General features: G+C 28.1%; 3 protein-coding genes across 6 annotated transcripts in view; 1 reads left to right on the forward strand and 2 right to left on the reverse strand.

Annotated features, from left to right (window-relative positions):
- Window positions 1-16,725, forward strand: part of LOC107073328 (uncharacterized) — a 70,058-nt gene that overhangs the window by 20,512 nt on the left and 32,821 nt on the right. The window lies entirely within an intron of this gene.
- Window positions 3,659-16,725, reverse strand: part of LOC107073325 (uncharacterized) — a 39,199-nt gene continuing 26,132 nt past the window's right edge. The window contains exon 5 of the mRNA XM_089171724.1: window positions 3,659-4,250. The gene's annotated coding sequence lies outside the window, so the exon portion shown is untranslated. The remainder of the gene's footprint in view (window positions 4,251-16,725) is intronic.
- Window positions 5,119-7,908, reverse strand: LOC149032801 (uncharacterized). The gene is made up of 6 exons (XM_089171764.1): window positions 7,513-7,908; window positions 7,229-7,408; window positions 6,857-7,036; window positions 5,997-6,191; window positions 5,624-5,818; window positions 5,119-5,446 (listed from the first exon to the last, which is right to left on the reverse strand). The coding sequence occupies exons 1-6, from the start codon at window positions 7,871-7,873 to the stop codon at window positions 5,193-5,195; spliced, it is 1,365 nt and encodes a 454-aa protein (XP_089027890.1). The 5' UTR covers window positions 7,874-7,908; the 3' UTR covers window positions 5,119-5,192.

The following is a 16,725-nucleotide window of genomic DNA, read 5'->3' on the forward strand; positions in this document are numbered from 1 at the left end:
GTGCACGTTTCGTGTATTCACCATATTACAATTTCATCCACGATTTTTCATATTTTCTTTCATGAACATAAATCCTTTCCTCAGATAACAAGTCAACTAAATCGTATCATTGCAAACGGATTTAAAAAACATAAAATCTTCGATATTGCTTATAAAAGATATGTGGGGAATTTACGAAAGAATTCGAAACTCTATACAAAGAAAATACGAAATGTGTGAAGAAATGAAAGATAGACATAAAAAATCTTCTGCAAATATTTAAAATTTAGTAGTAACATTATAAATATTGTGAATGTACTTTTTTAACACCCTATATATAACTCGTATATAATAACTATTCTAATATAAGAAGAGGGCATTAGAATATTAAAATAATTGTTAATTGATCGCAGCAAGTGTAAATTGTTGTTTAAAAACACCAGGTATATGATCTATGTACGTTCCTCTTCAAAATTCACCTTCAGACTGAAGCAAAGTCCTCTGTAAAAATTCTTTTATTCAATGTTGTTTAGATGTCTTTCCGAATGTTGCGCATGTGTGAAACGGTAATAATATTCACAATTAAAAGGAATTTTAAATTATAAAGTTCAAATTTTACCATTTTTTCAATCTAATGTAGTTATATTTTATCGTTCCTACGCAGTGATTAAATCAAGGATTAAATTATTCTGTAATATAAGTACACCTTTTTCTTCACTTCATGCCGATCATTCTCATCCCTTTACCACCGTTTTTCAACCATTTTTCATACATTTAATAAAAGTATTCTTTTAGAAGATAACGTGCCAGTTTGAATATGAATTTCGAATAAGACCGTGCACGGAACGTATATTCCATTCAGTAATAAACAATTATTTTAATACTCCAATGCACTCTAATTATATTTAAATAGTAATGGTACACGAGTTATATACAGGGTGTTAAAAAATACCATTCAATATTTATATGGTATATAGGATATACTGTATTCAGTAAAAATGTTTTAGTAAAGATAGGAAATGTACAGTGTTTCTGAAACATAAACATTTTTGTTTGCTAATACAGGATACTTTAATTATATGAAAAACGTTATTAGGTACATTACTTAGGTAAAGTGCACAAAAATTCTTGATTTTGTATGTTAACCGAAATAATTATTTAATCTGCAAATTAATAAAGTTTACAAGATTTGGTTGTAGCATGTAGAGGGAGTTCACGTAATGCTAGACACTTATATATTTTAAAAAATAATTATGTGAACAATTCAAAAACGGGTGAAGGAGGTGTGTAATCATACGATTCAGTTTATCGGTGACGCTCAAGGCAAAATCAAGATTGGTCAATTTTTGTTTTCTGCAGGAAAATACTGCATCGTCTAAGATTCAGGTAAGAGTTACAGCTACATTTCTGTGCTTAGGTCAATGTGGTATTTGTTCATTTATAAAAAGCTTCATTATAATTCGTTATAGGTTAATATGATTCTTGATTTTCAAAACTGATTGGATATTAATCATGTAAAGTTCTTATTATCTTGTCTCCTAGTTTCGATCAGAATCAGTCCTTCTACGCTTAACAGTCAAATCTAAATTCAAAATAGCAAAAGAAAAAGAAAAATAAGATAAATCTTTATATACACAGTAAGTCACAGAATTATTCTATATATTATTACTGACAAAGTTTATAAACAATAATTGATAAACAATATTTTCAAATTAATATACACAGTAAATCTATTTTAAAATTATTTATTTATTTAACGAATAAATTAATATCAATTTTATTGCTTTCTAAAGAATATTTTATTCTAGATATAGATATTTTAGATATAGACATTATTCTAATATATATTATATCATTTGTATCCAGTACGTCAAATTTAAAATGAATTCTATTAAACGAATATTCGTAGATCTATATTATTTGTAATACATACTAACGGTTTATATAATATTATGTACTGAAGAAAAAAAACATAAATAAGCTTTGACAATGATTATAAAAGTTTCAAAATATGTCTCAAACAAACAAACAAATAATAAAACTTTTATTTAAATTCCTCTTATTTTAAACTGACTGATGTCTCAAAGTTTTCAAAAAGAAAATAACATTTTCATTACATAGATATATATATTATATTACCTAGAGGTATAGAACTTTGTTCCTGCTGTAATTTTTTGAATTCATTTTCATATTCCTGACTGTTTAGGTACATTAAAACTGGAAATGTGCTCACTCCCAATTTTGCTGCCATCTCTGCTTGAGTAATACGCGGGTCTTCAATGTTCAAACGCACTAATTCTTCCAATTCCCGTTCTCTGTGTGGTTCTCTTGGTGTAGTAAATTCTAAGATGAAATCACCTCTCTTGAAACGTTTATATTATATTGTTATATTATATTGTATTAATATTTAATATATACATATATATTACCAAATGGTATAAAGCTTTGCTTCTGCATTTTTTCTCTTAATTTGTTTTGATATTCCTGACTGTTTTGGTATTTCCAAACTGTTGTTACACTCACTCCTACTTTTGTTGCCATCTCTGCTTGAGTCATACCCGGGTCTTCAAGTCTCAAACGCACTAATTCTTCAACTGTCCGTTTTCTACGTACTTGTCTTGGTGTAGTAAATTCTAAATTTAAATTATCTTTCTTGAAGCGTTTATACCCCACACAACATGTACTTAAGGATATAATAACCTTTGTATATATAAAAATGATATATAATTGATATAGATTACCAAGAGGTATAGAACTTTGGTCCTGCTGTAGCTTTTTTAATTCGTTTTGATATTCTTGACTTTTTAGGTATCTGTAAACTGTCATTTGACTTCTTTTTACTTTTGCTGCCATCATTGCTTGAGTCATGTGCGGGTCTTCAAGTCTCAAACGGACTAATTCTTGAATTACCCGTTCTTTATTTAGTCGTTTTTTAGTATGTCTGTTTAAGTTAAAATCACCGCTCCTGAAGCGCCTAAAGTTATCTTGACATGTACGTAGGGATATAATATTCTTGCCATAAGAGTGTACGAGCATTCGGTGAGCCTCAGCAGCGGATCCGTTACTATTAAAATAATAAAGTATCACCTCCCGCAAATGACGTTTAGTCGGTATATAATTTGACATTTCTAAATACAAATAACTTTATGATAATAACACAAGTCAATTACTAATACTATCAAGTTATGCTCACAAAATATTGAAGAGTATTCCAAGCTGTCTTATATATATGTATTTGACGTCTACTTGTCGCTAATGCCATCTACAAAAAGCTTTATATCTACCGTTTATTTTGAAAGTATTTTAAGTCTAGTTTCTCTTGTTTCGAGAAAATTAAAGATTTGCATATCAAAGACTTCATTATTCTTTACCGACCAAATTTATATTGTACAAGACATATGCTCTTTATATAAAATTAAATATTAACTAGTAATCTATAAAAAGTTTACATTAAAATAAACATAAATTAAGTTATATCTCTTTTTTTTTAAATTATTTAGGGTTATGAACAAGATATTTAATAGAACAACAGTAATGTTTAAAATAATTTATATTTTAGATATATATAAAATAAAGTTTATTAATAAAACAGTCAAGGAATTACTTAAATATTATTACAATTTATAAAATAAATTTACAATAAATATTATAATAATATGTTTGTCTAAAGATTTGATGATAAGCATATCTACATTTGAGGTACATTTAAATTTGCGGTTAAATTTTCTGAAACCCTGACAAGTATCACGGAATTATTTTATTATTAAACGTAACAATATTTCTACAGTGCGTAAATCTTCTCCAATGATACTTTAACGATACGGAGACGGTTAATGTGTTCATTAGATAGGTCAAATACGGAAATATTTAATTCCACGCATAAAAGAAACAAATCAAATAATCTTTTGAGTTTTCCCCTAGCATCAGCTACTCATATATCATAAAAAATAATAATCAAAACAGGTAAAAGGGGTGCAGGGTCATACAATCTAGTTTATCCAGTTACGCTAAAAGAAACATCAGGAGCAGTCGATTTCTGTTATCAGCAGGAAAACACTGCATCGTCTAAAATTTAGGTAAGTGTTACAGCTACATTTTTGTGCTTAGGTCAATGTGGTATTAGTTCATCTATATGAAGCTCCATTATTATACGTTATATATGGATTGTTCATTTCTTTTCAAAACGGATTTGGTATATGTCACGTATTGTCGATATTATCCTGTCCCCTAGTACCAAACAGAAATAGTCATTTAACGCTGTTCAGTGAGACCTACATTCATAATAACAAAAGAAAAAAAAAGATAAGTATATGTATACACAGTGAGTCACAGAGTTATTTTATATATCATTGTTTATAAACAATAATTGATACACAATATTTTCAAATTTATATACACAGTTAATCTATTTAAAAATTATTTATTCATTTAATGAATAAATTGAGATCACTTTTATTACATTCAAAAGAATATTTTATTCTAGAAGGAATATACTATTTCAGATAAATGATAAGAAAAAAAAATTGGGTATATTATATCATTTGTATCCATTACGTCAAATTTAAAATGAATTCTATGAAACGAATATTCGTAAATCAATATTATTTGTAGTGTCTAGTAACGGTTAATATGATAATATGTACTGAAGTAAAAAAAATCATAAATAAACTTTGACAATGATCATAAAAGCTTCAAAATATGTTAAAAACAAGCAAACAAATACACAAAATTAATAAAATTTTTCTCTAAATTCCTCCCACTTTCCACTTTCTGATGTTCCAAAGTTTTAAAAAAGAAAATAACATTATTATTATATACATATATACATATATATCAAATAAATATCATTTTCCCAATCATTAAATTTCACTTATTGAATTTAACAATATTTTCAAAAAAAAAAAATATATATATATGCATATTCTATAATAAATATTAATATTTATTGTATATACGTTACTATTAGGTATAACATTGCTCCTGTATTTTGTCTTCCAATTTCAATAGTATTTCCAGACTGTTTGTGCGCCTTATAACTGTAGATACGCTTATTCCCAGTTTTTTTGCCAACTTCCTTTCAGATATATCCGGGTTTTGATGGATCAGACGCACTAATTCTTCATCTTCCCATTCTCTACGTTGTGTTTTTGAAGTAGGTTTTTCTAAGTTGAAATCATTTCTCTTAAAGAGTTTATACCACACACAACATGTACTTAAGGATATAATATCCTATATACATATATATAACTATTAGGTATAAAACTTTGCTTACGCCCTTTTTCTTTTAATTGGTTTTGTGTTACCGGACTGTTTATGCGCTTATTAACTGTATTTAGGCTTATTTCCAATGGTTCTGTCAACTTCCTTTGAGTTATATCCGGGTTTTCATTGATCAAACGTAGTGATTCTTTATCTTCCGTTTTTCTACGTGGTGTTTTTAAAGTAGATCTTTCTACGTTGAAATTACCTATACGGAAGCGTTTATGCAACACGCATCATGTAATTAGGGATATAATGTCCTATGTATATATCATGTTTCCAATCGTTATAATTCATTACTTGAATTTTACGATTTAAAAAAAAAAAAGAAAATACAAGAAAAAAAATGTATATATATAACTATTAGGTATAGAACTTTGCTTACGCTTATTTTCTTTTAATTTGTTTTGTATTTCCGGATTTTGTCTGCGGTTATAAAGTGTACGTTGGCTTCTTCTCAATTGTTTTGCTAACTCCTTTTGAGTTATATCCGGGTTTTCATTGATCAAACGTAGTGATTCTTTATCTTCCGTTTCTCTACGTGGTGTTTTTAAAGTAGATCTTTCTACGTTGAAATTACCTATACGGAAGCGTTTATGCAACACGCATCATGTAATTAGGGATATAATGTCCTATGTATATATCATGTTTCCAATCGTTATAATTCATTACTTGAATTTTACGATTTAAAAAAAAAAAAGAAAATACAAGAAAAAAAAATGTATATATATAACTATTAGGTATAGAACTTTGCTTACGCTTATTTTCTTTTAATTTGTTTTGTATTTCCGGATTTTGTCTGCGGGTATAAAGTGTACGTTGGCTTATTCCCAATTGTTTTGCTAACTCCTTTTGAGTTATATCTGGATTTTCATGGATCAAACGCACTAATTCTTCATCTTCCCATTCTCTACGTTGATTTCTTGGAGTAATTTTTTCTAACTTCAAATCACCTATACGGAAGCGTTTATACGACACGCATCATGTAATTAAGGATATAATGTCCTATTTTTTTTAAACTTTGATTTTAAGACTATAAATTAAGTATATTATATTTTAATATTGTTTAATTGCATTAAATATAATATATAAACAAAGTTTAAAAAAAAGAGTTAAAAATATTGAAAATATAAAATTTTTTTTTCAATTAAATAATAAAAATAGGAAACTTATTCGGTCCACTCTGGGATTGGCGGGAATAATCGCTGAAGAAGTGAAAGTTTTTTTTTAGAAAAAAAAATATCAAAAATGGCGAACTTCGAAAAAATAAAGGTTTTTCTAGAATATCTGAAAATTTCATAGATTTTATAATCTTAAAATTTTTTTGTATTTTTTTCTCAAAAGTACACTTAAAAACAAAAATTTAAATAAAAAACATTCCAGTAGGTTGAAATTTGAAGAAGTTATAGCTATTTATAAAAATAAGGCCATTTTTTTCAAATATTAATAATTTTTTTTGGGTTCAGTAAAAAAATTTGAAAAAATTCTGAGAACTGTTTTTTATAGGGTAGAATAAGATGAAAAACTTTTACCCAAATCGAATAGGGTCAGGGTCAAAAGTGGTTGATTTGGTATGGAATACTCCAAATATAACTATTACGTATGGAATTTTGCTTACGTCCTTTTTCTTTTAATTTGTTTTGTATTTGCGCACTGTTTAATCGCTTGGAGATTTCAGATTCATGTATTCCCAATTTTTTTGCCATCTCCTTTTGAGACATACCCGGGTTTTCACAGATCAAATGCACTAATTCTTCATCTCGCAATTCTATACGTTGATTTTTTGAAGTAAATCCTTCTAAGTTAAAATTACCTTTCTTAAAGCATTTATACCTCACACAACAACTACTTAAGGATATAATATCCTATATATATATACATATCATTTTTCCAATCGTTGAACTCAATTTCTTAAATTTTACAATTTTTTCAAAAATAAATAGAAAAAATAATATATATATATAACTATTAGGTATAGAACTTTGCTTACGCCCTTTTTCTTTTAATTTGTTTTGTATTTCCGGATTTTGTCTGCGATTATAAAGTGTACTTTTGCTTATTCCCAATTGTTTTGCCAACTGCTTTTGAGTTATATCTGGATTTTCTTGGATCAAACGCACTAATTCTTCATTTTCCCATTCTCTACGTTGATTTCTTGAAGTAAATCTTTCTAAGTTGAAATCACATATACGGAAGTGTTAATAACAAACATAACATGTACTAAAGGACATAATATCCTATATATATAATTATTAAATATAGAACTTTGCTTACGTCCTTTTTCTTTTAATTTGTTTTGTATTTCTACACTGTTTACGCGCTTTGAAACTTCAGATGGATCTATTTTCAATTTTTTTGCCATCTCCTTTTGAGACATACCCGGGTTTTCACAGATCAAATGCACTAACTCTTCATCTCGCCAATCTCCAGTTTTTCTTTTTTTAATAGGTCTTTCTAAGCTGAAATCGCCACACCTGAAGTATGTATACCACTTTTGACATGTTCTTAAAGATGTTAAACCCGCTCCATAAGCGTATGAGAGTATTCGGTAAGCCTCAGAGGCGGATTCTTTACTATTAAAATAATAAATTAACACCTCCCGCAAATGACGATCAGTCGGCTTATAATCTGACATTTCGAATTGGAGATAATTATATGATGTAAACTCAAGTTAACTACTAATGCTGTCAAGTTACGTTCACAGAATGTTAAGGAGTATTTCAAGCTGTCTTATATGTATCTATTCGACGTCTACTTGTCGCTAATGCCATCTACAGAAAAGCTGTATATATGTCTATACGTTATATATATTACTACTACATTTAATATATAGGGGGAGTTCACGTAACGTCGTATGGCACCTGGTGAAAGCCACTCATATATCTCAAAAATAATAATCAGAAATGGGTGAATTGGGTACAGGGTCATACGATCCAGTTTATCAGTGAAGCTCAAGGCAACATCAGGAGATTCAGATAAGTGTTACAGTTACATTTCTGTGTTTCAGCCTTTATAGTATTTTTTCATTTATAAAGAGTTTTATTATTATTCGTTGTATATGAATTTTTTTTGTTAATTTTCAAAACGGATTGGGCTTAGATCACATAATGTTTGTATTATCCTATCCCTTAGTACCGAACAAAAATAGTTCCTTAACGGTTGACAGTAAAAACTACTTTGAAGGCCAAAGGAAGAAGTGAAGTCAAGGGAAAAAGCTATAGGAGTTAAAGCTAAGGGAAAAAGTGGAGATGTAGATAAGAAAAAGTAGTCCCTAAGTGAGATATCTTAAATTGAAAGATCTACTTGTGTAGTGTGTTTAGCGAACTACGACGAAGACTGGATACAGTGCTCCAGGTGCCATGGGTAGACTCATAAACCATGTGCAGACATTCTTGAATGTTCAGATGTCTACATATGTGATCGATGCCGATCAGGTGATTTACAAATTTCCGGTGCTAGTGATTCGAAGTGAAATCTGTCTGGTACTAGATGACCACTTTCAGCGATTGTATATTTTGACAGCAAAGTTTAATTCTTATTTTTAAATATGTTTATGCAGAAGTTGTATTTTTGTTAATTTATGTTCACTTCACTAATTTATAAATAAAGTTACATTTTTTCAAATAGTTTTATGTATCTTACTTTCTCTTATAATGTATTATATTATGAATCCTGTTGAATCATTTTGCTTATGTAATAGTATTCAAAATTAAGGGATATTTGTATTTCCCTACTGTACTACTGTCCATTACAATTTATTATTCAATAGACGAGTTATGCACCTATCTCAGTTACATGAAATTATAAGCAATACATTCTACATATATATATCTACTAATTTACGATCTTACAATTTCCAATATAACAACTTTATATTGATTATTTCATATAACTGATTAAACTAGTAACACACTCGATAAATAGAAAGTATCTGTGCTATAAATGAGATAAATTTATCTACTAGAAAATAACCTATTTTTATTTTGGACAAGTAAATTGAACATCTAACGAATGACCATTAATCTATCGATTCTTAAGAAAAAGAAAGAAAAAGACGGGAAATGAAAAATGCATTGCATTGTACGATCGAGAACGATTATTAACGAATCATAAAGGTGAGAATTATTAATAAAAATATATCAAAGCCTTTAGAAACGAACTAATGTTTCATTCATGAAAATTGAAAATCGATAGAAAATTATCAAAGGAATTTCTACGAGAAATCATCTGTGAAAATGAAAAGTTTTCTTGTGATATAAAAGAAAATAATATCGTAGTCGTTAATATTTTCTACCTGTTTGTGTTTGTTGTGGTGTGAGTATGTTTGTAAAGGGAGTTCGAGATTGGAAACAATTTTTTACTCTTTAAATAACGCTGCTGGCCTTTTTTTTCATAGCAATATAAATGGAAAAGAGATAGGGGAAAAAATATAAAAAGAAACAAACATATTGAGAGAAACAGAGTTGAAATGAATAAATAAATAAATAAATAAATAAAAAAAAAAAAAAGAACATGAAACGAGTTCAAATATTCTTTGTGCAAAAGTGCAAAACTGCATTGCGTCATACGGAAAAAAAAAAAACTCAAGCAAGTATCTCTCTATTACAAACGTCTATTTTTTTTCTATTTCTTTTCTTTTTTTATGCACTTCCTTGTATGTATGTATGTGTGTGTATATATAGGTATGGTATGTGTATTTACATATTACTCTAAAGAAGAGAAAGGAATGGCGACAATTTCTCATTCATACAAGCACGTTATTCCACTTTCATTTTAGTTCATCAACGTCTTCCATTATCCCTATTTCTCTCTCTCTCTCTCTTTCTCTTCTATTTGTTTATCTCTAAAATAACTTGATGACGATGTAATGTAACTAATATTAAACTTTTAATGCTTATCTAACAATAGGAAGAAACTCTAATGTACTTTGTAATATTCACAACCACTGAATAATTCGATTACTTCGACTAAACCATTAACCACTACCACATACGAGAATATTCAATTTAAATCTTATAGGAAATCAATTAACATTGGTACAATTGTCACAATGATAAATACTAATTCTAATACGATAAATTATTAACGATTTAGTGTAAGTTAAATAATATAACTAACATTAATTCTCATTTATTTATTATAAATATGCGAATAATTCTAAAAAAAAAAAAAAATAAAAATAAAACAGGGAGAAAATTGTAGAAAAATTGATTTTACGATGATTTATTTTATATTAAAATGATTATATAACACGTCACCCAATAAGTCTTTGATCTAATTAGTAAAAACAAATTTTTTTTATAGAAATTCCACTTTATTCATCAGCATACTCTCCTTCTAGAATGATACATTCATTCCAACCCACCTCAAACTTTTCGATGCCCTTTATGTAAAACGACTTGTCTTTGTTCTCAAAATAGGCCTCAGTTTCGGCAATCACTTCTTCATTTGAGTCAAATTTCTTTCCCTAGAGCATCTTTTTCATGTCTGCCTAAAGCCAATAGTCGCTAGGGACCAAATCTGGAGAGCTCAGTTGGTAGGGAAGCAATTCAAAACTTAATTCATTCAATTTAACCATCGTTAACGCGTTGGTGTTTCTGGTCCGGTGTGAACAAACGCGGCACCCACTTCGAAAGCAACTTGCGCATGCCCAAACTTTCATGTCAAATTGTAAAAACACTACTTTCTGATACCTTTAAAGTGTCAGCTATCTCACGCAACTTCATTTTACTGTCTTTCAAAACTATTGTGTGGACATTTTTGATGTTTTCCGGAACAACTGCCGAATTTAGGCGACCAGAGCGTTCACCATCATCTGTGCTTGTACGACCGCGTTTAAATTCAACATACCAGTAAATAATAGTTGATTTCCTTGGTGCAGAATCCCTTTAATGCTTATCAAGCCACTGTTTGGCTTCAACAGTATTTTACCCCATCAAAAAACAGTGTCTAATCAACACACAAAATTCCTTGCTATTCATGGTCTTGAAAATTACAAAACTGGGGTCACTAAAACGACCGTAACTTCTAAACTAATGGTCAGAATTCCATGAAATTTTTACACGTACTGTTCGAAGGTTAGTAATACACGAAAATCACGTGAGTTTGTTAACAGTCTCACCATATATATGTCAAATTAAAGACTTATTAAGTAACGTGTTATATATTATAAAATAAATCATCAAACACACACATTTTCCAATTGTATTTGAATTTATTTTATTATAATTAAAAGTACGTGTAAGAATTCTTGCTAATTTACAAATAACATTATCTCGTTAATGAAATAACAAATTTGTTTGAAAAGAGAATAAGATTATCTTGAAAGAAATAATTTAAAACCGAAATAGGACAGATGAGGACAGATGACGATGAATCGAATAGAAAGATCGATCGATCAATTAAACCTAATTCTGCTTGGTTTTAAAAGTTCCTACTGCTATACCTGACTCGACTCAATCCTCCAAGATTGAGTACGTGAATCGGGGTTATGCCAGTTAAGAAGAATAATTAAGAATCGTTGTACCGTGAAACCCATACCTTTTTTCTTTTTTTTTTCATTCTTTTCTATCTTAAGAAAATAATGAAAGAAAAGGATGAAAAATATAACAAAAAAACTGTTTTGATTATGAAAATAAATATGTTAGAGGTAAAATTTGAAAATTGTTGTTAACACTATACACGTACAATATACACGTACACATACAATAACATGTATATATGTATATATGTTTACAAGGAGTAATCGGAAAATATTTAAAAAATATAAAATAAATAAATTTACCATAATGATTTTGAGGATTTTATTTTATGTTATACACTCACCCATATACATATTGATTTTTATGGCTTATTTTTTCACTCAACTACTATTTCTCATTTCTTTTTTTTTCTTCCTATTTTGTTTTTTGTTTTATTTACACACACACACACACACACACACACACGAAAAGCATTTCGTACGATTCTATGTATATATGTAGAATACAAGGTAGAACACGAATGATATTAAGGTACCCGTATAATCTCCTAACGATAGGATTAAATAGGTTAAAAGGATTCTCTCTTCCTGTACGTTTACAAGGATTTACAACGCGAATTCTCATTGTCGCGATTTATGGTCTATTTGTCCTTATATTTAGAAGAAAAATTTTTCTTTTTGAATAAATAAGCCGTTTGTTTTGAAAATGGCCTAACTACATTTTCCAAAAAAATCGAGAGAGTTACATTTTTACATGATCTTTTTATTCGGAACCAATTTATTACAAATATATTTTTAAAAAATTAAAATTTTGCAACACGAAAATTTGTTCATTATGAAGCGATGAAAAAGTTTATTTTGAAAGTGTCCTAACTCCAATTGTAAAAAATATCTTCCGATTGTCCGTAATTATTCTCACTCATGGAGATTTTAGCGTGATAAAAATGTCTTAAAAAAAAAATTATTTACTGTTTATCAACCAAAGATTATTATAATATTATCAGAAAGTGCCGGAAAGGTAATAAATTTATTGTAAATAAAATGAAACAAGAAGATTTTTGTATGACAAAATTACATGACAAATTACGTGCACGGAACGTATATTCCATTCTGTAATAAACAATTATTTTAATACTCCAATGCACTTTAATTATATTTGAATAGTTATTGTACACGAGTTATATACAAGATATTAAGAAAATACCATTCAATATTTATATGGTATATAGGATATACTGTATTCAGTAAAAATGTTTTAGTAAAGATAGGAAATGTAAAGAATTTCTGAGACATAAACATTTTTGTTTGCTAATACAGGAGATACTTTAATTATATGAAAAACGTTAATACATACATTAATTAGGTAAAGTGCGCAAAAATTCTTGATTTTGTATGTTAACAGAGATAATTATTTAATCTGCAAATAAATTAAGTTTACAAGCTTTAGTTGTAGGATGTAGAGGAAGTTCACGTAATGCTAGACACTTATATATTTCAAAAAATAATTATGTGAACAATTCAAAAACGGGTGAAAGAGGTGTGTAATCATACGATTCAGTTTATCGGTAAGGCTCAAGGCAAAATCAAGATTGGTCAATTTTTGTTTTCTGCAGGAAAACACTGCATCGTCTAAGATTCTGGTAAATGTTACAGCTACATGTCTGTGCTTAAGTCTTTATGGTATTTGTCCATCTATAAAAGGGCTCTATTTTTATTCGTTGTAGATGAATCTTTTTGTTAATTTTCCAAACGGACTAGGTGTAGATCACGTAACGTTGGTATTACTATGTCCCCTAGTTCCGAACAAAAATAGTCTCTTAACGTTGTACAGTGGAACCTACATTCAAATTAGCAACAGAAAAAAAATAAGACTAATATTTATATACACAATGATAAACAGAGTTATTCTACATATTATTACTGACAAAGTTTATAAACAATAATCGATACCCAATGTTTTCAAATTCAAATTCATTTCAGATTCATATCATTTCAATAAACAGAAAATCTATTTTAAAATTACTTATTCATTTAATAATTAAATTGAGATCACTTTTATTACATTTAAAAGAATATTTTATTCTAGAAAGACTATACTATTTCAGATAAATGATAAGAAAAAAAAATTAGGTATATTATATCATTTGTATCCATTATGTCAAATTTAAAATGAATTCTATGAAACGAATATTCCTAAATCAATATTATTTGTAGTGTCTAGTAACGGTTAATATAATAATATGTACTGAAGTAAAAAAATCATAAATGAACTTTGACAATGATCATAAAAACTTCAAAATATGTTTCAAACAAACAAACAAACAAATAATAAAACTTTTCTTTAAATTCCTCCCACTTTACACTTTCTGATGTTCCAAAGTTTTAAAAAAGAAAATAACATTATTATTATATACATACATACATATATATCAAATAAATATCATTTTTCCAATCATTAAATTTCACTTATTGAATTTAACAATATTTTCAAAAAAAAAAAAATATATATATATATATATATATGCATATTCTATAATAAATATTAATATTTATTGTATATACGTTACTATTAGGTATAACATTGCTCCTGTATTTTGTCTTCCAATTTCAATAGTATTTCCAGACTATTTGTGCGCCTTATAACTGTAGATACGCTTATTCCCAGTTTTTTTGCCAACTTCCTTTCAGATATATCCGGGTTTTCATGGATCATACGCACTAATTCTTCATCTTCCCATTCTCTACGTTGTGTTTTTGGAGTAGGTTTTTCTAAGTTAAAATCATTTCTCTTTAAGAGTTTATACCACACACAACATGTACTTAAGGATATAATATCCTATATATATATGTATATAACTATTAGGTATAAAACTTTGCTTACGCCCTTTTTCTGTTAATTGGTTTTGTGTGTTTATGCGCTTATTAACTGTATTTAGGCTTATTTCCAATGGTTCTGTCAACTTCCTTTGAGTTATATCAGGGTTTTTATTGATCAAACGTACTGATTCTTTATCTTCCGTTTCTCTACGTGGTCTTTTTAAAGTAGGTCTTTCTACGTTGAAATTACCTATACGGAAGCGTTTATACAACACGCATCATGTAATTAGGGATATAATGTCCTATGTATATATCATGTTTCCAATCGTTATAATTCATAACTTGAATTTTACGATTTAAAAAAAAAAGAAAATACAAGAAAAAAAAATGTATATATATAACTATTCGGTATAAAACTTTTCTTACGCCCTTTTTCTTTTAATTTGTTTTGTATTTCCGGATTTTGTCTGCGGTTATAAAGTGTACGTTCGCTTCTTCCCAATTGTTTTGCTAACTGCATTTGAGTTATATTCGGGTTTTCATGGATCAAACGCACTAATTCTTCATCTTCCCATTCTCTACGTGATCTTTTTGAAGTAGGTCTTACTGAGATGAAATTATCTTTCTTAAAGCATTTATACCTCACTCAACAACTACTTAAGGATATAATATCCTATATATATATATATATCGTTTTTCCAATCGTTGAACTCAATTTCTTAAATTTTACAATTTTTTCAAAAATAAATAGAAAAAAAAATATATATATATAACTGTTAGGTATAAAACTTTGCTTACGCCCTTTTTCTTTTAATTTGTTTTGTATTTCCGAATTTTGTCTGCGGTTATAAAGTGTACGTTTGCTTATTCCCAATTGTTTTGCTAACTGCATTTGAGTTATATTCGGGTTTTCATGGATCAAACGCACTAATTCTTCATCTTCCCTTTCTCTACGTTGATTTCTTGAAGTAAATCCTTCTAAGTTGAAATTACCTTTCTTAAAGCATTTATACCTCACTCAACAACTACTTAAGGATATAATATCCTATATATATATATATATATATATATATTTATATATATCGTTTTTCCAATCATTGAACTCAATTTCTTGAATTTTACAATTTTTTCAAAAATAAATAGAAAAAAAAATATATATATATAACTGTTAGGTATAAAACTTTGCTTACGCCCTTTTTCTTTTAATTTGTTTTGTATTTCTACACTGTTTACGCGCCTTGAAACTTCAGATTGATCTATTCCCAATTGTTTTGCCAACTGCTTTTGAGTTATATCCGGGTTTTCATGGATCAAACGCACTAATTCTTCATCTTCCCATTCTCTACGTTGTGTTTTTGGAATAGATCTTTGAAAGTTGAAATCACCTATACAGAAGCGTTTATAGCACACATAACATGTACTGAAGGATATAATATCTTCATATATATATATATATATATATATATATATATATATATATATATATATATATAAGGGGTATTCCATATCAAATTAACCACTTGTGAGTCTGACCCTATTGAATTTGGCTGATTGTTTGTCATCCTATTCTACCCTATGAAAAACAGTTCTCCGAATTTTTTCAAATTTTTTTACTAAACCCAAAAAAAATTATTAATATTTGTGTTAATTTTTCCCTTTTGTATTAAGGAAAATTGCAGCGGGTTCGGCAAGGTTTTATATTATAATATATTAAATGCAAAGCTTCAGTCTTACTTTATTTTAATATTAAAGATTGTATAACACTTATATTTTATAATAGAACCTTTCTTATAATACGTCCGCGCTTCTTAAGTGATCTTCTTCAACTGTCTAGTAACTATTTCCCGATATACTTCCTATCCCTCTTTTGTCTTACCTATTAGTAACTATTGTTCTTTGAGCGCGCATATTTGAATATTACATTAAGGTTAGATGAAATTGAGGATTACTTTCTTATTCCTTTTTTAACACTTCCTCTTAATCCTCAATTTCCTCCTTACATTATATTATATATATATATACTTTTTTTTACAAATATGTAATCCTTTTGTATGCCTAATCAATTATTAACTCTAACAATACTACAAAAAAAATAAATTTTAGTTCTCTTAAATAGCTATCTCGCAGAAAAAAATTTGGTTGTATTTTACAATGTTATTTTGTTACTAAATATTCTTTGAATCTCTCAA

Source organism: Polistes dominula, unplaced genomic scaffold (assembly GCF_049000335.1).
Source record: "Polistes dominula isolate Pdom_NZ unplaced genomic scaffold, Pdom_raw_medaka contig_84, whole genome shotgun sequence".
Classification (NCBI taxonomy): domain Eukaryota; kingdom Metazoa; phylum Arthropoda; class Insecta; order Hymenoptera; family Vespidae; genus Polistes; species Polistes dominula.